The sequence below is a fragment of the Anthonomus grandis genome, chromosome 9 (genome assembly GCF_022605725.1).
Source record: "Anthonomus grandis grandis chromosome 9, icAntGran1.3, whole genome shotgun sequence".
NCBI classification, from domain to species: Eukaryota; Metazoa; Arthropoda; class Insecta; order Coleoptera; family Curculionidae; genus Anthonomus; species Anthonomus grandis.
Window position 1 is genome coordinate 2,239,200 of NC_065554.1, and position 26,482 is coordinate 2,265,681.

The 26,482-nt window shown below is 29.9% G+C and overlaps 2 protein-coding genes across 5 annotated transcripts in view; both read left to right on the forward strand.

The window, feature by feature from the left end:
• The window catches only part of LOC126740286 (corticotropin-releasing factor receptor 2-like), a 29,037-nt gene extending 20,735 nt beyond the window's left edge, over positions 1-8,302 (forward strand). For all 3 annotated transcript variants that reach the window (XM_050446241.1, XM_050446242.1, XM_050446243.1), the window contains exons 8-9: positions 7,785-7,968; positions 8,018-8,302. In XM_050446241.1, the coding sequence (XP_050302198.1) occupies positions 7,785-7,968; positions 8,018-8,170 (337 nt within the window). In that variant the 3' untranslated portion in view covers positions 8,171-8,302. The remainder of the gene's footprint in view (positions 1-7,784; positions 7,969-8,017) is intronic.
• Positions 8,303-8,642: 340 nt separating this feature from the next.
• Positions 8,643-26,482, forward strand: part of LOC126740287 (cis,cis-muconate transport protein) — a 41,055-nt gene continuing 23,215 nt past the window's right edge. The window contains exons 1-2 of one of the 2 annotated variants that reach the window (XM_050446246.1): positions 8,643-8,835; positions 17,577-17,738. In XM_050446246.1, coding sequence (XP_050302203.1) covers positions 17,594-17,738 — 145 coding nt within the window. In that variant the 5' untranslated portion in view covers positions 8,643-8,835; positions 17,577-17,593. The remainder of the gene's footprint in view (positions 8,836-17,576; positions 17,739-26,482) is intronic. The other variant, XM_050446245.1, reaches the window with a different exon arrangement.

Consider the following 26,482-nt stretch of genomic DNA (forward strand, 5'->3'; position numbering starts at 1 on the left):
TTGTATGATTTTCATGAATTTCATGATGGAATAATAGGATTAAAAGAAATAACTCGATTTCATCTCAATATCGACCTGACTTATAAACAACTCATTAATCTAACTCGAAACCTTATATTACCCTTTAAATATCGCGAACCTGGGTCAAGTTTCAAGATAACGATAAATGCACATGAAATCGTTAGTGCAAAAATTCCTGTTATTCCTTAAGGTACTCTTGATAAATTATACGTGCCCGAAACGATATGTACCGCAGAAAACGGTTTTGCCCGCGAAGACATTTACAATAATACAGATGACAACATATCCGTTGATTTAAACAAACCTTTTAATTGTTATCCTTTCCCCGAAATTATAAAAGAAAATTATGACTTTTTACATGTAAACAAGTTTAGAAAAAAGAAAAATCTCATTTTTGTAATAATCTTTCAAAAAATAATTTCAACATAAAATCCCAAACAAGACACTCTCATCTAAATAATAAACTACAGTATGAAAAAGAAATCCATATGATAGAAAATGACTTAATAATTGGCAGCCCTGGAGATATTTCCAACGATATAGATTAATACCTCCCTAATAAAAATGTTACACTAGAAGAGTTATATCAACTAACTGAAGTATTTGATTCATCTTTAACACAAACTAATCCTCCAGAAAAAGAAAGTAAAATCGAAATTTTTACAAAATATTTAAATAAGACCCCCTAGTCCATTAACAAGTGGAGAAACTACACACCCTGCAATAGAAGACTCAATTCTAAATATACCTCTTACAGAAATATGTTTTAACACCTATACAAATCAAATTTTAATAACTCATGGCTTTAATAAAAAATATTATGCTTTTAAAACTACTCATTTTGGAAATCGATATCATTTAACCTTAACTGAAAACTATAAAAATAAAATAATTTACTTCTTTAAAGAATATATAAACCCCAAAGTTGTACATTGTTTATTTATTAAACAAACTGAAATCAATAATCTAGAAAATAAAATAGCTACTATTTTATCGAACACATTCAGACACAATTCTTATAAATTAGTGATATCTAACATCTTTTTAAATGATATAGTCGATACTCAACATCAAAGAAGCTTAATAGCAAACCACCATGAAAAATCATGTCATAAAGGTATTAATGAATGCTTAATGTCTCTAAAGAAAATGTATTACTAGCCTAACATAAAAAATGATCTAACTAAATATATTAATAATTGTGATATTTGTCAACAGGTAAAATACGATCGTCATCCCTTAAAATTAAAGTTTTCATTAACCCAAAGTTAATTAATTCAAAAGAACCTTTAGAATCAATTCACACAGATACTTTTCAAATATCCAATATTAAATTCTAAACAGTAATCGATGTATTTTCACGATATGCACAAGCATACCCACTAGAGCCTACCAATAATGCAATAACTGTTTTAGATAATCTATCGATATTTATTAGTCATCATGGAATACCCTAATTAATCACTTGTGACAATGCTACTGAGTTTTAAACATCTTTTATAATAGATTTTTGTAAACTTCATAATATCAAAATCCACTATACTCTACCAGGCAACTCTAATAGTAATAGCCCTGCGGAACGTTTATATTCAACCCTTTTTGATTCCATTCGAGTCTTAGTTAAAACACCCAAATACGACAACAAAACAACTCATGCTTTATGTCATTATGGGATACAATTGTTCTGTACACAGCGTAACAAAACAAAAACCCTTTGACATAATAAACGGACGTTTAAATGCTTTAGATCCCTTTGATTTGACAGACGAAATTATTATCAATAAATATGTTAATGATCGAAAAGAATTCATGAACAAATTTATAATCAGTCAGTCAATACAAAAACCAGATTAAATGAAAAGCAAAACAAAAATTGCGAAATACCACCCGAATTAAACCCTGGAAAGAAAATATATATAACGGACAAAACAGCCTTAAGAACCAAGGACAAACCCCGTAAAAGAATTGAATATGTAAAACAAGATGTAGGTAACAAAATAATAACACAAAAAGAGAAAGTCATTCATAAAGCTTTAATTCAAAAGCCTAAAACCTTTCCTAAGAAAGATTTTCTTCTCCCCAGGAAAAATGAACCTCCTGACGAGCCTCGCCATCATCCTACAGATGACAGCAGCGATAGCGAATGACCGTAACCTATTAATAAATCCTATCGAAACTCAAATACTCCCATTTCACTTAGGAAATGCCAAAGTTATAGAAAATAAACTTACCTTTATACATTATATAGAGTTAAAATCTCTACAACTAAAAATAGAAAACATAGAAAACGCTTTTAGAATTTTAGAAGCTTCATGCAATGAAAATAACATCATTAACTCTCTGCTTATGCATCATATTAGCACTATTGACCTGCTTACTCATGCTAAATATTTCATTAAGGAAGTTAAAATTAATCTTAACAATATTAAACCTCACAATATAGCTAAACGTGGCTTAATTAACATATTAGGAAATACATCAAAATAGCTTTTTGGTACCTTAGATTCAAACGATGGAGAAAGATATGAACAAGCAATAAATGAGCTTAAACTTTCTCAAAACTCTTATAAGAAGGAGCTTAACTTGCAAATATCTTTAACAAAAGACTTAATTAATAATTACAATAGCACTATCACTATTCTAAGCAAAAATCAAAACTCTTTGATCAAACATGTTGCTTTACTTGAAAAACATATGAACAAAACTGTTAATGTTCTTTCAATTTTATTAAAACTTCAAAATACAATAAATCAGCTAATAATAAATTGTCAAAGTTTCATAACATTTTTAGACAACTTAGAAGACGCAATAATGTTTGCAAAGCTCAATACGCTTCATAGTGCAGTAATTTCAGCTAGTCAATTAGAACAGATAATTTTTTAATTTAATTACTCTTTATGGTGAAGAAAAAGTTATAAAGTTTATAGATTTAAATTATTATTATCAAACTGCAGGATTACAGGTAAATCTCTCAAAAGACAAAATTATATTTGCCATACATTTTTCTTTATTTATAAAAGAAAATTTTAATATTTACCACTTGTTCACCATCCCTATAATCAATTCAATTATTGTTCCCGAATTACCTTACCTTATACTTGGGCCTTACTCGCACCAATATCAAGAAGAAGCTTGTCCTATCGTCCAAGATTAATACGTTTGCCAGAACAATTTAGGACCACCAAAAGCTGATTGCTCAACAGCTCTGATCCAGAAAGCTGAGAACTCACCCTGCAAGATCCTCAAAGTCAATGTGTCTACTCCTATTATACAAGCCATTACCAATGAATTTGTATTGGTAATCCCAACTTCCTCAAAAGTAAAAATCCAGATGCTCTGCGATTCGAGAAGAATTTTTTTCGCAACTAGACCCGGTTTGGTCCAGATACCATACAAATGTGGAATCCCAATTTTGGAATGCAGAAAGAATCTTAGATTATGTACCCTTCCAGTTACTAGAAATATCGTTTACTAACATTGAATTCCAATTACCCGTGGAAACGATCCAGCTCGACTCTATCGATCCGATCTTAATAAAAGCTCTTCAAGACCAGGCAAGAGTTATCAAAACCCTTCCAGAAGAAGATGACCAAATCCATCCACCTACATGGAGTTTTGCCACAACCCTTGGAGTCATACTGATACTGTGCTGCAAAGCCTTTGCAGTATACGAGTTATTCTTCAAGAAAAGAATAGTTCCAGAAGATCCGGAGGATCCAGAACAAAAAGAAGATACATTCAAGAATGTTAAAATAAACATGACATCCCTGTTGTTTCAATCTTAGGAGGGAGTTATGGCCACAATATTGACCACTCTGTATATATATTTGCTTACTATTATGTTAACGTAGCTTTGTATTATCTTTCGCTGCTTTAGTCTATATAATATCATGTAACGGCCTTTTGCGTCAATCTTCGTTGTACCATACTTGCTGCTTGTACTTATTATCAAATAAAAACTAACGACGTAAGAAACATAACTAATATATTCACAAATTTTTTGTTGTCAAGTTTACACACATTTTCAAAAGAGGAAATTTTCAGCTATATATTAACACATATAATAATGTTAATTTAACTTATTTGTGTTAGGTTTTAGATTAAAAAAAAACTAGAAATAGATAAATTCTAGTCTAAGCGCAAAAATAATAGCTTCAAATTCTTCAAACAAATTTGGAATGACAACACCGCAAGCAAATGTTCAGTGATGAGTAAAATGTCATCTTGTCAAACGGATTAATGTTTACATTTGACATTTGTGAAGTACTGTTTTTTTTTTAGTTTCTGGTTAAAAAAGGAAAAATATTGAGTCATTTCAGTGTTTTTGGAACTGTTACGACGGTCAAAACTTGTGCCGTTTGTACGGCACGATAGGAAAAAAGTGATTTAAGCCGATTTTTAAGTAATAACCGGTACTGCCATATCACCATATGATGGGAGAACCGTCATCATAAACGTAGAGTAGGGGATCAAAAAAATAAATCTAAATAAAAACTTGAAAGTGAAGTATGTGTAAAATACAAGAATTTTTAAATTCAGGTATCTTTTCGAAAAAACTTATCTATTAATAAAGAAAGAATATTCTTCCAGAATGCACCTTAAACCATCTTACGAATTTAATAAATGAGTCATTTCAAAATAGAGCTTTTCCAACCTGCCTGAACACTGGCAGTTATTCTTCTCCTATATAAAGAAGATGATAAAGAACCAATTTCGAATTATCGTCCAATTGCACTACTGCCCACGTTATCTAAGATCATTGAACAATAAGTTAAAAAAAGGCTTCTCTTTTCCGTTTAAATATAAAATACTTACTGCCCATTAATTTGAATTCTTGAGTAACAAATGCACTCCAGACTATACAGAATCAAAAGACCTAGTCACCATTAAGTCGTGGTGCAATTCTAATCTTCTGTGCCTTAACGTTTCTAAAATAAAAGGTTTGTCTTACAAAAGCATATTGGAACCTTTTGTACTTTATAACACCAGTTTAGACGTCGTTGATTCTATGAAGTTTTTGAGACACAATTTGAGCCAATTTTTAACTAAAAAAATAACTATTCGTTATTCACTGAGATTAAGTAGTAGAACTTCCTGTCAAGAATTCTTTAAATAATATAAAATATTAGCTCTTTCTTTTTTATTAATATTTTAATTCATTTGCTTAATTCGCAAGCATGTATCAACAAATCCCGAAAGGCCATCTCACAATTTGTCTTTAAAATTTGTAATTTTTTTTGACACTAAAGCAGATTATTGTTTATTTTTTGGTGTTTCTTCCAGAGTTACATTTAGGTTGAAATTTTCATTTATGTTATCTCCTATCGCAATTTTTGCTAATGATATATAGCATATTTTCTAATCAAACAACAGCAAACATCTGCATCTGCGCCGACGGTATAAAAAGTATTTAGAACTGTCTGATTTCACACTATACTCGTCCTCGTATAATCGTTAACCCTACCAATAATTTTATTATTTTTTGAAGTCGTTATGAACATTGTATACATGGAATTATTGGACTTTCTTGTGTTTACATTTCTTTCTGACGCATCATTTCTTTGTTAAGAAATGATGCGTCATTGAAAATAATTTTCAGAAATAGAAGTTATGAAATCTACTAATTCGCACACAATAAACACTTTACAGAACTGTATGCTTACTTTACAGCAATGTCTTTGAGAATGCGTATTGATGCTTGTTATATTGTTAGTGTTATTTTATTAAGTTAGTCTATCTAAAGGTGCGACGAACCATTCAACATGCCGATTTCATAAATGGTTTGTTTACTCGTTATTTTATCATACAATTTGGTTGCTTTATTTGTATGGGTTGTAAAAAGAACGTTACAAAATCGATTCATCTTTGAATATCTTTTCATTATGTTAGATTTATAATCTGTTATAAAAAGCCAAAACGCATTCTGTTCTACCGTAAAATCGCCGAACTGTTCTGGCCACATGATGATGTTATGTCTACAAATACCATATTCGCAGTAAGTACTACCCGTTTGATTATACATTAAAGATAGAAGTAACTATAATGATAATCCTGAGATTTTGTTTTCAGCAATATCAAGTAGCCTTTGGTTTTTAATTTTCCTTTCCATAATTTCGGGGAGATTTCCTTCATTACGATCGCCATACTTTTCGGAATTCATCTGTTCTACATGTAGTACACAGATTTTCAGAGAGATTTATTTGAAAATCTGATCTCTAAAATCCATTTATATCAGTACTTTTAAACGAGTCCAATATGTTTAATTTATTGTAGTTTTTGGCTGCGCAGGAAGTCATTTTACCGTTGAAGGGTATCTTGAAAGTTTCTTCGGTTTCCTAACTGCTTTTTAATAAACTTATAGCCTCTGCCACATAAACATAATAGCAATATTTAAAAACTATAGTCACTAACACATTATAAGACCTCCAACAATGTTTGTCATATCGAATAGTGCCGTTATCGTTAATTTTTTTAATTGCAAAGTCTATTTTTGCTTTCCAGTCTTTTTTACTAGAAGTTTTGCTCTTAATTATTTTTTATTAAACGATAAGTGCATATATATATATTTCGGAACTTAAGACGCTTTAACAAAGAAAATGTCTTGCGAACTATCCAAATGAAGTAGTAGTAGTTCATATGTTTTATTTGATTTTTTTAAGTAACCTGCAGTTTTAATTGCAAGAAATTTTCTAAACTGGCTTTGTCTACTTTTCTAAAATCTTTTGCCACTTGTAGAAACGCTGTTTGTTCCTTTATATGAGTAATATTATTTGCATTCTACCTTCTACTTTTCACAATATATTAACTCTTTTTAATTTTTAAAATAACTCAATATTTTACAGAAACCGTTAGTAGCAACTGACAAAGTATGGCAAGTTATATTATTTGAAATTATACCCGACGTCAATATAACATAGATTAGAACATATATAATATAGATTCAAAAATAAACTTGCGCCATCGGTTGCAAAATTTTTAAGCTAGAAATCAAATATGGCCGTTGGTTTATGCCGCGCCGCCTAGCTACTACAAACTACACTAGTTTAATGGCGCGTAAAAAGTTTTTCAACAGAATTTAAAGGTTTTTTAAAACATTTTCCCTAAAAGAAATAAAAATCATTTTTTTCTCTTATTTATGGCCGTCAATACTTGGAAAATGGTTCAAAACTTGAATCCTTCATATTTAATATTTGCTTATAATAACTAATAACTAATAACTAATAACTAATAACTAATAACTAATAACAACTAATAACAACTAATAACTAATAACTAATAACTAATAACTAATAACTAATAACTAATAACTTTTATTACCATTAAATCGAAAATTTTGTATAGTAGAAGTAGATTGTGTGTATTTATGCTTAAGAATCATAACGATAAAATGCTATTTTTCCTTTTTTGTCTGGTCTAATCTGTATTTTTTTACCAAACATTACTAAACTTCTGACAAAATTTGCATTCAGCAGCTAATGCATGAGTTCTTGAATTTGTAATGACGTAGACAGAACGGCTGTTGTTAATTTGAAAACTTGAAATTAAAGGTCTAATTTTTTTCTAGTTTTTATCGTTTCGTAAAATTTTTTTTCTAATTGAACGACCTAAGTACTGGAAATTATTGAAAACGGTATAAACACTTCAAAACTAAATTAAAACAACATACCATCAATTAACCATTGAAAAGGAAAATATGTTTAATTATGTTCCTTTAATATATGTTGTCAATTTTTCTGGTTTCTTCTTTAAAACTTTATTTCTAGGGCAGCATTTAGAGCAACGCTTTTTCTTATACCCTTATTTGGTCTCCATATTTTCATAACGGCAAAAAAGGTGGTGGTAAATGATAGTTGCCTAGCAGAAGACGTTTACGATTATTTCCGATATACTATGGAAGCTAGCCAAGGAATCTTTGTAGCTTTGCTCTTTTGTTATGCCAATTCAGAGGTAGGTTTAACGATTTTATAATTTTTTCAATAAACTTCATTTTTGATAGGTACATACCGAACTCAAAAACGCTTTTAGAAAAATAGCCATAAGATTGAACCAAAGGTTTGGATGGGAGTTTGGTCGCTTTACAAAATCCACCAAAAGAAGAACGACCACTGCTACATATGTAGCACCAAGAGGATCTATAAATGAATTTTAATTTTAACATAAAATGTCGTTTTTACACTAATTTATATAGAACTATATTTTCTGTAAGTTATCTTTAGACCTTGCAATTTTCAATAATTGCCATTATTTCCCAGAATTAGCTAATAAGTAAATTTTAATTAGATATTGTGTTTTATTCTCTTTACGTTGATCAAGTACGAACGGAAAAGTTCGCAAATAATTATACCGGCCTGAAGTAAAATAAGATTTCATTCAATAAAAAATACTTTTCTTGACGTTTTTATTTTTTAAATTATCTGATAATGTGGACTGGATTTTTACTGAAATATAGAATTAATAATTTTTTTTAAAAATATGTCTTATAGTACAAGGAACGCGATTAGTTAAGTCGCGGTTCTGAAAATAACAAGCGCTCTCAAGGACTCTTTAAGGTACTTTCTTTTAAATCTATGAAAAATTGCCGGCTAGGAGGGGATTTTATTAGCGAGGCAAAGATTTGCATGAAAGAGAAGTAGTAAAAAATGAGAAATGTTCAATAGAGTATATGTCCTGGGAAGCAATTTATTTCATTATCAATTTTTTCCTTTGCTTCTCCTAATATGTTAAACCGCATATAAATGTTTTATTTTAGTGAATACATACCATTATTAACGTAATTATTTTGTCATTTTAGTATTGCGGCTGTATTTGTTAAAGGTAAGCTTTTAAATTTAGTTTGTGAATATGAATAAATAATATTTAGAATTTGCTAATAAAAAATATGCTACTAGATGATTTAACATTGAATAATTAGATCTCAAAATATTAAATATTAAACATTGCTTTTTTAATGTCATACAAAAGTATAATTAAAATAGAGTTTAGAAATGTAATATTTTTTACAAATAATTGAAATTAAAATTATTTTTTGTACTACCGTGCGTAAAGCACTTTCACACTACACACTTTCCAGGGTTTATAAAATTTAACTTTTTAGGCACTAGTGTCTAAAAAAGCCTTTTTACGTACTAGTGCGTAAGGTAATTTGGTATTTTTTATTTTTTCTTTGTTTTCTGCGGTAGTAGAAAAAATTTTGTTTTCAAATATACATAATTTTATTCAATTATGCATAAGCTCTGTACAACGTTATTCCAAGTCAATTTTAAGCAACTTACTACACTTTATTTGCTTCGTTTAGGAGAAACAGCCTGGTGAAGGTTAAAAAAAATAGTTTTTTAGTTAATTTAAATTTTTACTATAAAAATTGGTATTTAGACGTTTTTTGAGATGCAAAATCCAAGTACATGGACAGCTTTTTGTTGTGGTCAACATAGAGCACCTCACACTATCCTTCTGATAGTTTAAAACAGCTAGAATATTTTTAAAAGCAATGTAAATCAAACTAATATTTAATCGGTTAATTTTTAACAGGCAAATAATTCTTATGTTGGTAATACTTCTAGGAAATTGTCAATCAGTTCCGCCCACATATTAACCGTAATCTCATGTTAATAATAAAATCCCTTTATAGCATGAAGATTAAGTTGGTTACACCACTTACTTTAGTTACACCAAAAAAAAACATGCTTTATCATTAAACAAGGACATGTTTTTGAAATTTTGCATAAACAAAAAACCTGCAGAGCTTTCAAGATCAAGACTACGTAAGACTTTCAGGAGACAATCTAAGAATAAATGTAGCCACCTTATGACACCTAAATACAATTTTAATTGCTGTATATAAAGGAGATTCGAGTTGTCATCTTTACAAAAAGAAAATCAAAAATTGTCTGACACACAATCTGCGCTTGCTAGGCACTGTGTCACAGAACGCACAAATATTTAAATTAGTGAAAATGAGGCACATAACTATGTAAAAAAGAAATAACAAAAAAATGCTAAGATAAATTCTCACTCTGTTGTCTTTGTTCGGTAATGAATATGAGACATATAACATAGGAGATCAATTGATTTTGTATATCCCTACATTTCTAGACCGCCAATATTTACTCTACAGAAACATATCTGTCTGCAGAAGTGCATTTTTCAGCTATTTTAATAAACAATAAATTAAAGTTAATAATATGCCATCTTTAGTATTCAATTTACAAATATCCTTCTTTTCTGTGAGTTATATGTGCGCCATCGTAGCCTTCCAAGCCTATCAAAATTTATCATTGACTCTTCAAATTTTCTGATAACAATTTCGACATTTTAAGAACGGAATACATGGGTGATTTATCTTTATGTATTGGGCTACAAATACCAAAAAAACAAAACTATAGAAACAATTTTGTTTGTACTAAATGTTATGAATATATTTTGAAATTTCTCCTTAATAAAATAAAGATAAAATATAATATTACATTAGGTTCCTTTTTGTTGTTTTTTACAGCAGATATTTGTCTCTTTTTGTTATCTTTTTCATTATCTGCTGCAAAAGATAACAAAAAGAGATGCTTTTCAAGATGTTTTTTAAGGTCACATTCCATTAAGTACTTTCAATGTGGAAAATAATGCATCCTAAGAACACACAAGCTATCTGGGTGATATAGCCTTAACCAGAACCAGTGTGTAACTTAGGTACTGGACATATGCCTAAAACAGTTTTAATTAGATTTTTTTAGCAGAACCTATAAAAATACCTTGTCAATATTAAAGGCGTCATTTACAATTACCACTCTCTAGAAAATTATTTAAACGTCAGTATTTTTTATATATCACGCACGTTAGCATCTGTCCTAAATTTCAAATTATTGCTTACTTCGTCGCTCCAAATATTATTATACAGTTTAAATATTATCATTTGCTTCATATGCATTACGTAACCAGTTGCAAAAAGCAAGTTGATACTTATATCGCACAAATTTGTGTTTCTTTAAAACCCACCATATAGATTACTGAGCTCATACCTTAAACTCTTGCTAAATCTCTAGTTGAGTTTTCCATAAGAGCTTCAAAATATGCCAAAATAGAAATTTCAACTTACTCGCTTACTATAAATTGGTTCCTTTTAAACACGTTTTCGTTATTTCTAAATTTTCTGTAAAGAATTAAAAAGTATCTTCGGTTTGAAAAGTTACGAGTGTTAAATCTCTGGCAGTACTCTTTTAGCGCTTTGTCACTATTTTTTCGGTATACAAGGTAACATTCTAACATATCTTAGTTTTCAATATGCGTAAAACGCATTAAACTAATTTAAATTTTGCAAAAATTATAAACTTTTAACTGTCAAAATTTATTTATTTTATTAAATTTCTATTGGTACTGTCATTTTATTACTCAAACAATAATTTATTTATTTTGGTAGGTATATAAAAGTTCAAAGCCATATTAATAAGAAACATTGCCCGAGTAAATACGAATAAGGCGAGATTTTTTTTTTTTTGAAAAATATGCGAATTTATACGAATATAAAGAGGGCTATGAAAATTTTCTGCCACACGCAAGAAGTACATTATAAAGTAGTATATTATACAATATCTTACATAAGTATAATATAACAGTAAAAATTGATTTATTCCTTAAGCACGTGATGGTCATTTATGCTGTATAATTATGAATTATTTTGCTACTTGCATATTATTGTTGAAGCAACTGATGAGTAATATACAAGATTAGAAACAAAAGAATCTTGTACATAATTAAATATGTCGATAAACGAAAAAAAAATTTTTAAAAGAAAAAAAGTTTGAAATCGGTGTCCAAATGAATATTTATAATTAAAATCGTATTAACCAAACCCACAAATCAAATAAAATTTATTTTTTAAATTTCCGTAATTCCATGAACTTGCCACGATTTAAAATATATACCAAGGTCTTGGTTTTACGCTTCACTTAGCGTAATATTTACTTCTAAAATTTGGAAGAAGGATGTATTGTTGTAATTGCTTAAGCAAGGCCAGGAAAATACTCGATATCTCGATCTGCATAATTAATACGTTGATATCGAGAGGAATTTATACAAAAAATATTTTCAGAAAACAATTAGAATTATTAGTTTAGAATTTTATCTGGAGGACCGTTAAACATAATGGCGACAAAGAATGTCTCGCTGTAGTGAACAATAACGTGGTTCGAACAAAATAAACATAATATGTGGTTTTAAGCGAATTGGTTTATAATCTACATAATTAAAATGCATTTGCATGAGATTTTATGTCATGGAATTGATAATTTTATTATCAAGAGAACTACTGATTATCTTTCTCTACAACTTGAATGTGACCTTAATTGCCATTGAATAATCAAGACTCCTTGAGTAGTGAATTTAGTTGTTGCAAGGAACTAGGACATTAAGGCTTAGCAGATTGGTTTAAATTAAAACCTTCTTTGAATTATTTTAATTCAATGCCTGTAGCCAAATTTCTCTATATTGATGCATAATCATAAATATCTTAGGATAGTATTCCAATTAAAAGAAGGTTTTTTTTGGTCTATTAAAGCAAAGATATGCTTTCTATATTTATATTGTTCAAAACTTATCATCATACCTTTTCGCAAAATAAGCAGCCCCAAAACTCGTATAAGTAAGAGAACTTATTAAGCTGCAGTTAATACAGCAATATACATCAAACATTTTTATCATTATCTTTTTTATGTATACCATAAATCCTTTCTATCATAAATAGTACATGGCTGTAATGTTGAAAACAAAATTTCTTTTAATTTTCAGAAGTGTTTTGAAAAAGATATTAAAATCTCTATTGGATATCTAATTTTAGAAATATATTTTTTAGGCTTTTGTGTAAACAAAAGTATAGGGTCCTTGCCCATATATTGAGCCTCCTCAAAAAGGTTAGGTGAAAAGTAAAAAAAATTATTTTATACAAAACTTTTGAGGTTTTACTTAAAATTTTTGAATCAGATGTGAAAAAAAATTTCTCTTTGATGTCAAATTTTTACAGAAGATCAGTTTTTTCTTATAAAATAGACTATATACGACCTCATAGTTAAAAAGAGCCAAATTTTCGGATTTCAAATATATACCTATACTGCCCAACTATGGAAAAAGGCAGTATCTGCTAATTAGCAAATTTGTGGGAAAAGGGCAAAAACTTTAAGATCATTTGCCAAGCTATTTTTAAAGGAAACTTTAAACAAAAATGTGTTCTTATATTAAAGACAATATCAGAAATGTTTTTTCAATAAGCAAAAACGATTTTTAGTTCTACAGTAATTAATAATTAAACAAATTACTGCTTTTCTTCGTTGTATTAAATATCCTTCTGAGGCAACCATAATGCAGTAAGTGTCACATACTGCTTTTCTGCATTGATTTTTTATTATACTGCTTTTAAGTGTTGGGTAATAATGAAAAATAATACAGGTAAACTTTGAACATTTTTATTTATTGAGTCACTCTTTTTTTGTTACATTTCTTTTTAATATTTTGTGTTTTTTGTGGAGCGGTAAACACAGGTAATTTAAGCCAGAATTCTTTTCGATTTTCGGTCATTAGGCTAAACAAATTTTTTAAAATAGTTGCTTTTTTTTCCTCACTAATTCCACATGGAATAGTAAACTTATTTTATATACATCACTCCGAAGAAAATTAAGTGTTTTAAAGTTTTCACTTTCTAGATCACATTGGACCATCAAGTCAAAAGATTCTCGTGTTGCTTTTACATGGACAATATTCGATAGCAATATCTTTTCTTTGTTAGTTGTCATGTTTCTTTTATTAACTGATGACAAGTCTTTAAACTCATAAAAATCAGTTATCATAATTTCTTTTGTTTCAATTTTTCCTCCGTTTGCTTTTTGAATAGCGGTGACGAAATCATTAGTCACAAGTTTTTTTTTGACGCTTAAGTGATAGTTCAATTTAATGGTGTAGGAAGTCGGCTGACATAAACGTATGACCGGCCTCAAAATAAAAAAAACCAATAGTCTGAGCTGCCACTCTTAAAGAATTGACAATGTAAACAAGAAATGTCATTATTGCCCAATTTTTAATTTGGGAAGAGCAGTTATCGAGCCAAAATATAAAATTTTTAGCGACTCTATGTCGAAGTATGAACTGAAAGAAACAACTTATCAACTCTTCTTTCCCTCTTCCTCGTATGGCTTCATGCCAAGTAACTGCAAATGGTAATACTTTTTTGGCATTAGATTTTTTTGAACCAAGGGGTGCAAAAGTTTCGTTGTAAGCTACTAACCTTTGAGTAAACAAAACTTTTTTAAAACTTTCCATCCTTGGAAGCATGATGATTTTTTCTAAATCTGCTGAAACGCAAACTGTTTTACAATCGTAGTCAGTGTTTGCATGTGCTTTATATAGATTTCTGGCGATTTTGGCCTTATTTATGTGATCTGACCATTTCTTGCAAACTGAGCACTCTGGGTTTAAATTTTCACTTTGGTGCTCATGAAGATTCATAACTTCGCAACTTTCACATTCTTCATGGCCCAGTTTTGTAAATCTAATGTTTTCTGCAAATAATATTTTTCTATATGCTTCATATCCACATTTGTGTTCTGGGTGTTTTTCTATAAAATCTTGATGCATAGATTAATATAATTATAATTATAATAGATAATTATAAAATCTTGATGGTTACATCGCTGGGCAGGTATTTCACGTAAGGAGCATGCTCACGTCGGTAGTGGGAAATGCTTGGATGAAACATTTCGATATGATTTAAAATCAATTGCTTATCAATTTTATTGGCTGGAGGATTATGTCCCCTGCGGTCTTTATTTGGTAATATTGATCCTGGTCCAGTTTTGTGCAAAACATTAAAAATAACTCTGTCATTTTTTGGATGGTATCCCAGTGTTGTTAAATAAAAATCTTACATACATCCACTGACATTCCACTGTCTTAAGTTAATTTGTAAAAAAAAGTTAAATTTCGTTGAGAATATCCAGCAGTTATAGTTCTCTTTTTAACTGACACTCGGCTACATGAATTAAGGATAAATTTTCTTTGATCATACCATGTTAAAGACCAAAAACTGTCATGAATTGGTTGTCTTTTTTCTTTTATTAATTTCTTGCACTTTTTGCTGCATGAATCTTTGCAGGCTTCTCTAAGTGGATGTTTTGTTATATTTTTAAGTTTAGACCTTTCTTTCCGTGATATTTTGTTTTTCTTCTTTTTCGTATTTCTCTTTCTCTGTATTTCTTTTAAATTAGCCAAAGGAATATTTTCATCTGGACTGCTAGAGTCTTCTTCATTTTCTGTTTGAGTAATTTCCATACCTTGCTCATCTTGAAATACATCTTGTAAAGAGTCATGCGATTGAATTTCTTCTGGATTCTCCACAACTTGCAAGTCGTGTATTATGTCCGAAATCTCATTATTACCGTCACTACGTTTATAAAGTACATTTTCCAATTGAGTCAAATTATTCTGGAGAATGGGTTCCTGAATTTCTTGAAAATCATTCCCCAGTGCCAAATCTGAATGATCTTCAATCGTATAAAGAGCAGGTACTGTAAAAGATTAGTTAAATAAAAAAACAGTTTAACCAGTTATTTTTACGTCGAATTTAAAAATAAAAAAATGTTACATCCATTTTTAAATATGCAGCTGAACATTCATTGAAAAGTGTTAATATTTCTTATACACTACTTACCAAGGTTCTCTTCAAAATTAATAACTCCGTTTTCAAATATATTTCCCAAATTTTGTGTCCACATTTCATCTCTGTTATTATAGGATTCCCCAATTTCGTCTGCATCTAATCCTACCAGTTCCGTCTGCATAGTATTTACTGAAAATTTTTTGTAAGAATACATAATCATAATTTAAACCTATTTTTTAATGCTTTTAGCGGACATAATATACTTAATTTAAAACATTTTTACAAGATTTTTAACTATGTCAGTACTTTCATTCTGCAAAATTATAAAGCTATGTTGAGACGTTTCTTCGATAATATTGTCAGGCTCCTCATGACATATTTCTTCCCCCATATTACTGGAATTTTTATTCATCGCCATTTGTAGAATCAATTCTGTTATTGTCAAGCTAAAAATAGCATTAATTATATTAACTTGTGTGCGAAATTTGGTTAGGATTGATTAAATATTTTAAAAGCTATGACAAAAAAAAAACAATTATTATTTGTAACTTTGACACCCTGTACCCTTGCTATAAATCATTTTTGAAAAAAATTTTTATTTATTTGACAACGCTCGTTGTCACTGTGCAAGTATGACTGATTGAACACGAGGTATTATTTTTGCAAGGGCCGCAGACACTAAATAGTAAGGTTACAAACTGAACAAAACCACCTGATGCATTGCAAGAAAACAGCATCTATTTGTTTACCCAAAGAAACTGCCCACTTGTGTTGTATTATACACTTACTGCTTTTTTCTGTCGTCACAAAAGTCACTTAATCCAACACAACAAAGCAGCAACTATTTTTTTACAAAAAGATACTGCCTATTTGCTTTGTATTATATATTTACTGCTTTCTTCTGTTGTAAATGCTTTACTTATTTAAAAGGCAATAAGTATTTTTCATATTTTTCTTATTAAGTAAATGATTTTACTGCTTTTTTTGCATTGGTTTAGGATGTAAAATTTGCATATCTTTCCAGCAAAGCAAAAATACGATTTTTACATTTTTTGGCAGTTACTGCCTTTCTCCATAGTTGAGCAGTATATTGGGTATAGTTGACCTATTTTTAGTTCGTTTTGGAATTATCGGGTGCCAAACTTAAAAAAAAAAATTAAGATCTCGGTAGGCGGCGCACTGTAAGTGTTGTTTGACGTTTATTAGAAAACAAATGATTCAGAAGAAATTATAATTTTTGCCGTTTTATAAGATAAGTTAAACAAGTAGAAGCAATAAAACTTTAAGATTAATTATTTATTAGGCGATATTTAGTTTTTTTTTGACAAAAATACTATAGTTTAATAATTGTTTAACGTTAAATTTAATTCAAATAATTATAACTGCTCTATATGACTACCACCATTATTAATCCAATTTATATAATCTTGTTTAATTTTTTGTATGGTAATAATTATAAATTGCCTATGAATTTGGTTAATATAGTTTTAATAGAATTATTTGTTCCTTACTAAATGTCAAATAATAATAATGCACCGCCTACCAAGATCTTCGAGATGGAAATTGGGGCATATTTTTGCTAAAAAAAATTACTTTTATTTAAAAAAGTAATTAGAAAATAAGTACATTAAAGGAAAGGACTATTATTATAAATAATATATTGTGTTAGTAAACACAGAGAACATTGAATGGTACATTTAGTGACCCGTTTATGTTAAAAATAAATGTTTATGGAAAATTTGAATATATGCATGCAATGTTCCCAACAAGACATTTTATGTCTTAAAATCTTAATTTCGTTTTTTAATCGGCGAAAAAAAATTAAATCATCTGCAGCATCATTTGCAAAAGTTTCTAGATGATTTCTTTGACTTATTTTCTATATATTTTATTTAATTGTCCGTACATGTAATTTATGTTTTAGTTTTTTTGTTAATAGCCATGATGCTCCGCATTCGAAAAAAGCTGGCTTCTCTCTACCCTGCATATGTCCTTGCTATAGTCTCTATAGGTTACGTACTAGGAGAATTGGGTCATTATATGATAGGAGTGACAAGTAAAGCTATAGCTATGGATCTTCATTATGGTAAGTATTATATTTCATAAGAATTTAAAGTAAATGAATTTTAGTATTTTAATTGTTATACGCTTAAAATATTCACTCTTATTCATGTATTACAAATTTAAATATAATTTTTACAGCATGATACACGTGCATTCGCGATAAATCTAATGCTTTATTAATTATTAATAAGGAACTAATTAAATTATAAAAACAGTCCGCTCACCCAATTGTTATGCATTTCAATGTAATTATAAAATGGAAAACATACATCAGCCTCGTATTTGATTCTGATAGATTTATTTTTATTATTATTTGCAATGTTTTACAATAAAATCTTTATAGTAAACTACAATAAAACGCAAACTGTAAAAACAAGCTATCCAGTCACTCATCACGCTAATTACATTATAATTTGCGTCAAAAACTAAATTATATAAAAAAACATAAAAAGGCAATGCTTTTGATATAAATTAAGTACTTAATTCCAAATTAACGGCCTTTAAAACCACTGCTGAGATAAAGGTATACCTTCAAGGTATTAAGCGAAATATTAATTCGTTCCGGATTAGTAATTTTAAAATAATAATAATTTTAATGAATTAATAATTTGTCACTTTTCACTCATTCATTATGAGGATATTTATTAATTATAAATTTCTAAATTCATTTCATGAGTATTTAAAATCCCTTTGAATTTCCTAATGTATGTCGATACCCTCAGCAAATTTCAGGGTATACTTATGATAATGAATATCAACGACAGATTCTGCTTTGGTGTCTGTTTATCTAAGGCGGTTTAAACGGCAGTCAGGTTTTAAAATTTGCCACACAAACACCGAAAAGATTTTTTTTAAAGATTTTTGTAAACACCACAAAGCTAGACTTAACCATGTGTAGAAATAAGCTCGACACTACGGAATTAATAAAGTCCCTATCCTCAGCTTTAAAAGGTGAAGCCGAATTGATTAGTATCAACAACCGAGAAAGATTGATTGGTTGGATCAGACTTTTTGGAAGTTCTTACAAAATGACCACTTCCAATATCCATTCCATTTATCTGGTAATACAAAGCAAGAGAAATTTAGCTACGTATAGATCTTTGATTAAAAAAATGCTCCATGGGGAATACTTTATCACTTAAAAAAAGATAAACTAATTATTCTTTTACTATTCTGCTTTTTTGGCTCGATTGGTGAAAAATATGTAAGAAGGCGTTACGCTAAAAATATTGTCTAAAAGATGCCAGAGACAAGTATTAATAGTAGTTTTTTAGTATGTACCAGTCAAATCTTAACTTTAGTTGAAGTTGAAATAGTTTTTATTGACCTTTTATTTTATTTGGTATTAGATGGTTTTGTATTGGCTAATGTTATTATTACAAAATATTTATTCTTACCTAATATTGCAGATGAAATTAACTCTAACATATTTTTTTTCTCGGGGCTAATTCATCTAACAGAGACAGACTTTATTTACCTATTGTCTAAATAAGAAATAGGTTTTTCATCTGTTTTCCCATAAAAAACTGTACCTATTGTAAATATCAAACTCATTTAAATTTACCACTGTTTCACCCAAATAAACTAGTCCATTAGACGTACCTATTGATTGAAACCCAAAAACGGGAAGAAAAAGTCAGATGACCGATTGATGATCATTAAAAGCCCATATAAGAAGATCTCGTTATTCTCCTATTTCTAACCCAGTTAGTTTGGTTAAGAAGAACGATACAAAAAGGCTGTCTTGTGATCTTTGTGGATTAAATTCTACATAATTTCGTTGCCAAAAAAAAATATTTTAAGTGCCCAAGTCAGCTGATTAATTAATTCGTATTGTTTTTCATCGCTTGGTATTCTAGCACGTTTTAATCCACTCGAATACTATAGAGAGCAATTTATAAGACCTTGGGAGAGTTACCAAATACTTTTGTTACTGCCTATATTGAAAATACCTTCCGCCTCATTACCTGATCTGTTACGTCTACAAATTGTTCTCATATTTTATTTAGTATTACAAAAGGTAGGTTTTTTAAGACAAAAATCGAAAAATAAGTGTACGAGCGGTTAATTACGACCTAATCCAAGCAAAGTATTGGCACTAATTAATTCATGAACACATTCTATCAGTCTCTTGGTTTGACTTCTCATTTTCGCCAACTTATGAACTAATGTCGTCATGTGCAATACAACACTTTGGACATTGCAACTCCTAAAATTCTTAAGTGTCAAACTTGATTACAAGCTTTCGAGTTTTAAATTATTTACAGGGTGTTTCAGAACTATGGGATCAAACTTCTGGGGGTTGTTCAGTGCAACAGAAAAACCCCTAAGACGCGTTAAAATTTATAAAAAACATTAATTACCTAAATAAGATCTGCCGCATTTATTTTACGACTAATTAACTTGATCTGTATGTGGCAAAAGCATATAATATATATTTCCCTCAATTTATTTATTTAAGTCGATAATTTGGAACGTGATAAGTCATGTACATACATATCTAAAACATTTAGAATTGGAGAATCCTGATAAAACGTATCAACTTTATTGGTCCTCAAGATAGTTATAACTTATTGGTGGCCGAAATGAGTAATAAAATAGACGTTTTAATGCTACATTAACATATTCTTGTAAATACAGTTTTTCAATTTTTAGTCGTATGTGCATCAAAAAAATTAAGTCTAAGAGCTAATGTTCAGATTAGGATTTAATTAGTCGATAACATACTCTAAATAATATATTCGTTTCTATAGAAACTTTTTAAAAAAACAGTTGCTGCATACGGAAAAAATTGAGTATTCAATGTTATAATTAATAAAATAATAAATAACTAATTAATTATAATCCCATGTGTTTATAATTATAACAACAATATTATAGGTCTATAATTAATTAGTTTTTAGATAAATAATAATAAAAAACTGTTTAAATTTATATTATTCATAAAAGGTATATTATCAGAATTGCTTAAACATACAATTATGAGGGGTGTATCAAATTCAACCCTCAACATAAGGATCTCCAAATATATAAGAAATAAGAAGATGGTTAAGTTGGGGCAAAGTTGAGAATTTTTGAGCTTAACAATTTGCCGTTTAAAAAGTTTTTAAAATTCCGAATATTTACGACGATATTCGAAAAAAAACAAAATTTTGAAAAATTGATTTTATTTTTTTAAGCTTATTTCTTAACTGATTTTAAAATAATTTGCACTTTTACACTATCACTTTTTTCCAGATACATGATGGTGTCTTAAGATTTTTAATACGACGTTTCTTTTTTTGCCAACGATCATCAACTTAGTTTTTTCTTATGGACACCGTAATGAATTTTTAAAATCTCTGCCGAAATAGCTTTTCAACAATGTATCATAAGTAATATTTCTTATTTTTAAAAACATGAATTTTTGGAGAAAATTAAATTTGCCGCAGTAGGCCGTGATAAACTGACAAGACAATATTTAAACTGTCATAAAAATCATATGTTTTCAATATTTGTATGAGTATTGTAGTATAAAGTGACATATATTTTATTAATAATTTAAGCAATTAAGGTTTTACGAAATAATCAAACCAGACATAATCAAAGCAAAATGTTTATTATTATCTTAGCAAAGCGCTTTCGGCGTCTGAGCCATCATCTAACTGAAAGTAAGTTAGTTGAACGTGTTTTTTTATTTTTTATAAAGGAAAAAGCATTTAAAAATTAAAGGTAAAGAGATAAAATATACCCTCTTGTCAGTTAAGAACATACTCTGCTTAAGTGGCAACCTGCCATCCATCAATATGCATCATCAGAGTTAATGTAAAGATGGCGCTACATGTATTAAAATTATCCTTTTGTTGACACTTTACAACACCTCCACTTATCAAGAAAAATCTAATATAAACCTAGTCTAAATTTAGAATTTTTTACACTTTTTAACCCTTTATTAAGGATTTCGGCCATCATTTCATCTGTACTTAAATACTTTCAAATCAATGACATTATTCTGAACAGCCTCTTTGATAAAATGGTGACGGATATCAATGTGTTTGGTTTTTTCATATATTATTAGATTTATACATAATTTCTGAGTCCCTTAATTGTTTTTAAATAAAAAAACAGAATCCAGTCTTCCTTGAATATCTGACAACAAATTTCGTAAGTAGATGGCTTCCTTAGTAGTCTCCCCTAAAGCTACATACTTCGCTTCAGTGCTAGAAAGTGCCACTGATCTTTGTTTAACACTTTTCCAAGAAATCGCACTTCCCGAAAGTTTAAAAACAAATCCCATGTAAGATATCCTATCTAACTTGTTTTAAGCCCAATTGGCATCAGCAATTATCGTTAAATCCAAATTATCTCTTTAATAAGTCAAACAAATATCTTTAGTCCTCTTCAAGTTCCTTAATATCTTTTTAGGCCACTTCCAGTAGATATTCATTATGACCCTTGGTAAAGAGACACCAAAAACTTACACTGAATGCAATGTCTGGTCTTATTAAAACCGCTAAAAACATTAAGCTACCAATTAATTTTTTATACAAAAGATACAAAAGATTTTCATCTTTTTCTGAACAACTACTTTTCTCAATTTACTCTGCAAAATCAAAATTATCATTATAATATTATATTATTAATTATATATATATATATATAGATAGATAGTAGATTATATATATATATATATATATAATATATATAATCTATATATATATATATATATATATATATAGATTATATATATATATATATATATATATATATAAAATTATATTATTATAATTAATAATATAATTTTGATTTTGCAGAGTAAATTGAGAAAAGTAGTTGTTCAGAAAAAGATGAAAATCTTTTGTATCAAAAATTAATTGGTAGCTTAATGTTTTTTCTAATATATATATAATATATTAGCCTAATATAATATATATAATATATATAATATATAGCCATCTTCACGTCCAAGTGAATAACATCCAAATCTAATTTCATAGATAAGGCTAATAACAATCGTAAACTTGAATACCTTATTACAGGAGAAAAAATGTCTTATCATAGTCCACACCTTCAGGGTGTACCCTTTCGCCACTAAACGAGCCCGATAACACACCTGATCCTCACAATCAACTTTGGTTTTAAAAACCCACTTGCAATCTACCAAAGTTCCACTTTTTGGAGTATCAACCCCTAATCCCATGCTTCATTTTCTGCAAAAGACAACATCTCTTCATGCATGGCCCTCTTCTATCTTGCTGAGTCTGGTCTGGATAAAGCTTCTGATACACTGGATGAAATATCTTCCAGATTCACATCTTGCTGCTTATGACATGCGAATGTCACATTATCTTTGTAAACCTTAGGTTTCTTCGTTCTGTTGAATCGTTTTGATGTGCTAGGTAGTTCTATTGTCACCACTGCCTCTGGAACATACTCTGGGTCACTTCTGTCATCTTCGAAGTCATTTATTAGAACTTCATAAAATTCTTCCTTTTCTGAATTTTGACCTTGGTCTGGATCCCTCACTTGAGGTAGCACCTCTGGTGTTGTAACCGTCAGAATTTGGTGATTCTAGAAAATCAAATTTTTTTAATAACTTTGACTTTTCGTTAATGACAACATCTCTACTGGTAATTACAGCTCGTTTGTTGGGATTATAGAGCCTATAGCCCTTTACATTTTGACCATACCCCACCAAAAACATCTTCTCTGTCTTCTTGTCAAATTTTAATCTCTTTTCTTTGGGTATGTGAACCATTGCCTTAGTAACAAAGACTCGAACATGACTAACATCAGGCTTCTTACTATAGACGACTTCATATGGTGTTTTACCCTTAAGACCTCTGACCACAGACCGGTTTCTTAAATAGCCAGCACTATTATTAATGACCTCTGCCCAAAACTGCTTAGAAAAATCTGCATCAAACAGTTAGCACCTAGCCTTTTCTACCAGGATACGATTCATTCTCTCCGAAGTACCATTCTACTGCGATATGTAAGGATTAGTTTTCTGGTGTGTATGCTATTCCTACTCAAAAAAGATTCAAACTCAACACTACAGAATTCTCCTTCATTGTCAGACCTAAAACATTTTACTTTGTCTCCTTTTTGATTCTCAACTAACAATTTAATTATTATTCCTTAAATTTATTTAGAGCTTCACTTTTGTTTTTTAAAACATAAATAAATACCATCTTACTCAGATCATCTTCTAGAACCAAAAACATATCTGGACATCACCTTCATAAGACCACACAAATCACCATGCACAACCTCCAGCAGTTCTGTAGCATTATTCACACTAGTTTTGAAGTCGAGCCTGCTTTCCCTCACAGCACACTTGACACAGATTATCCGAACTGGCCTTCCCTTTATAATTCAAGGCTACAGTTCCTCAACCCAAATCTTTTTAGTTGATGTGACCAAAACGTCCATGCCACAATTTACAACGATCTTGACCATTCTACAATATACATAGAGAACGCCACTGGCTGAGACTTGATGAAATTTAGTTTATAAACCTGATTTACCAAATCAGCTGTAGCCACACTTGTACCTTTATTATTACAAATTTCAAAGCCTCTCTGGTTAAGAAAAACCTTGTTATCGTTTAAAATCAACTGGCTAACTGATCGTAAATTGGTTGTGAGATTTGGTACACAATGAACATTTTTGACGTATCAAAGTTTTTATTGTTATTTACTGTGGTTAATTCTACTTCTCCAGCACACAACACAGGCATTTTCTCGTTGTTGACAACCAAAATTTCTTTGAGCTCCATATCCTGGGATGCATTTTTTATCCAGTCATTTCTTGACGTTAAATGCAGACTAGCCCCCGAGTCAACATACCAATCTGAATGATTAAACTCGTCATTTAGAAAAACAGTGCTTAAAGCATTCTTAACATCTGGTTTTTTTCTGCAGTTTACGAAAACTTTAAGAATTCCGTTTCAAAACTGGACACTTATGATAGTAAAAAGAAAAGTAAGGGTAACCAGTCCACTCACTGGTAATTTCGAAACCACTGCGTGTTAATTTCTGGGCTGTTTCGATCATTTACCCTAAATGTTAAAGTTTCATGCTTTGATAATTATCCAGCCGCAAGTTTATGAGTGTCCGGACTAATCCGATTTTTCGTGTGAAGCTTTTCTTACCAAAGAGTTTTTTAAGTGTTACCCATACATGCGTTGGATGCGTTGTCGCCTCTCGAATATGGACATAAATAGATGGATCAATGGCTAAACAAAGCGCTGCTCTAGCTTTATTCAGCTTTTCCACATTTATTTGACCATTTTCTTTCAGGCATTTCGATAAGCCATCAAGCACAAAAACGTTTTCGATTTCAAAATACGAATCATCATAGTTCTCGTGACTCATTAATTTTGGCACACTAGCTAATTAATTCTCCGCCACCATTATTACGTTTGTGTTTTTCTGTCCACCGAAGAACTGCGAATTTCACTAGAGTAGTAGTAGTAGACCCGACGCGACTACGTTATCAAAAACTTAAAATGTTTTATATTATTATAGTTGTGTTTTTTCTATTTTGCATTGTTAAATCTCGCAATCCAGCTCAGCTCTACTTTACTCAGACGTCGCATGGGCAGCGCGGCAGTTTGTTATCACGAGCGAAACCCATTTTTTATTCTGTATCAAACTTTCAAAATAAATACCACACAAATAATACCTAAAACGAATATATCAATTCAGTTTATAAAGTGCAACAAATAACGTTTGATTTGTATAAAAACTAATTTCATTGTTGGCCATACACGTCTATATCCAATTCGTTGCATCCATAAGTGATAGATGGTTATTAAAATATTAGCATATTTGGTAATAATTATAAGAAAGCAATTACAACATTGTGCTGTTATATTGTAAGAGGCCAATAACACCCGAATCGATGTCAAAATGACCAGATTATAGGATTTAAAAACTTGAGTCCTGGGCCCATAACCTGTTAAAAATTATGGTAGAAGTGAGGTTTTTTGGGGCACAAGATGAAATGACACAACGCTTATTTGTGCAATAGCAGGGACTGACTACCACAGATGTAAATAGCTCCGCACGAGCTATTACCTTGGAGATGATAAGGAGATATATGTGGAGCTATTTACATCTGTGCTGACTACTTTATTTTTAAGGTTAAGAACGTACTCTGCGTAACTGGAAACCTACCATATATCAATATGCATTATCAGAGTTTATATAAAGATGGCGCTACATATATTAAAATCATCCTTTTTTTGCTACAACACAAATAACAGACTACACAAAGGACGTACAATATTTAACAAAGGGGGAGACGTTAGTAACCTTCCATGTTTTTGGTTTAAATTGTGATAAAAGACAGGAAATACAACGTTAAAATATGTTAGAGCCATCCTACTGTAAACTTCACTTTAGAATCAGTGTCAAACCTGTCAAAAGGATAGTGACAATAGATCGGTCCCGAAACATTGACCACCAAATTGTCACAAAAGTTGGATGTTAAAACAAAATGGTGGAACAAATTAGATTTCAACAATGAATGTGTGTTGGGATAAAAATCCTGAAAATAGTTGGTGATCTATTAAACGGTGTAAAGGAATTACAACAGCATCAATCAGAAAAGATGTTGATTATAAAATTGTTAATTATGCATCTATTAGTAGCGAATCGTTGGAGGCTAAATAATAAAAAAATTCAATCACGCTCGAGTATTTCAAGATTATGTTTTTTTTACAACTTTGTGACTTGCTATTGATAGGCTATAAGGTTTCTTCTCATATGATTCTGACGC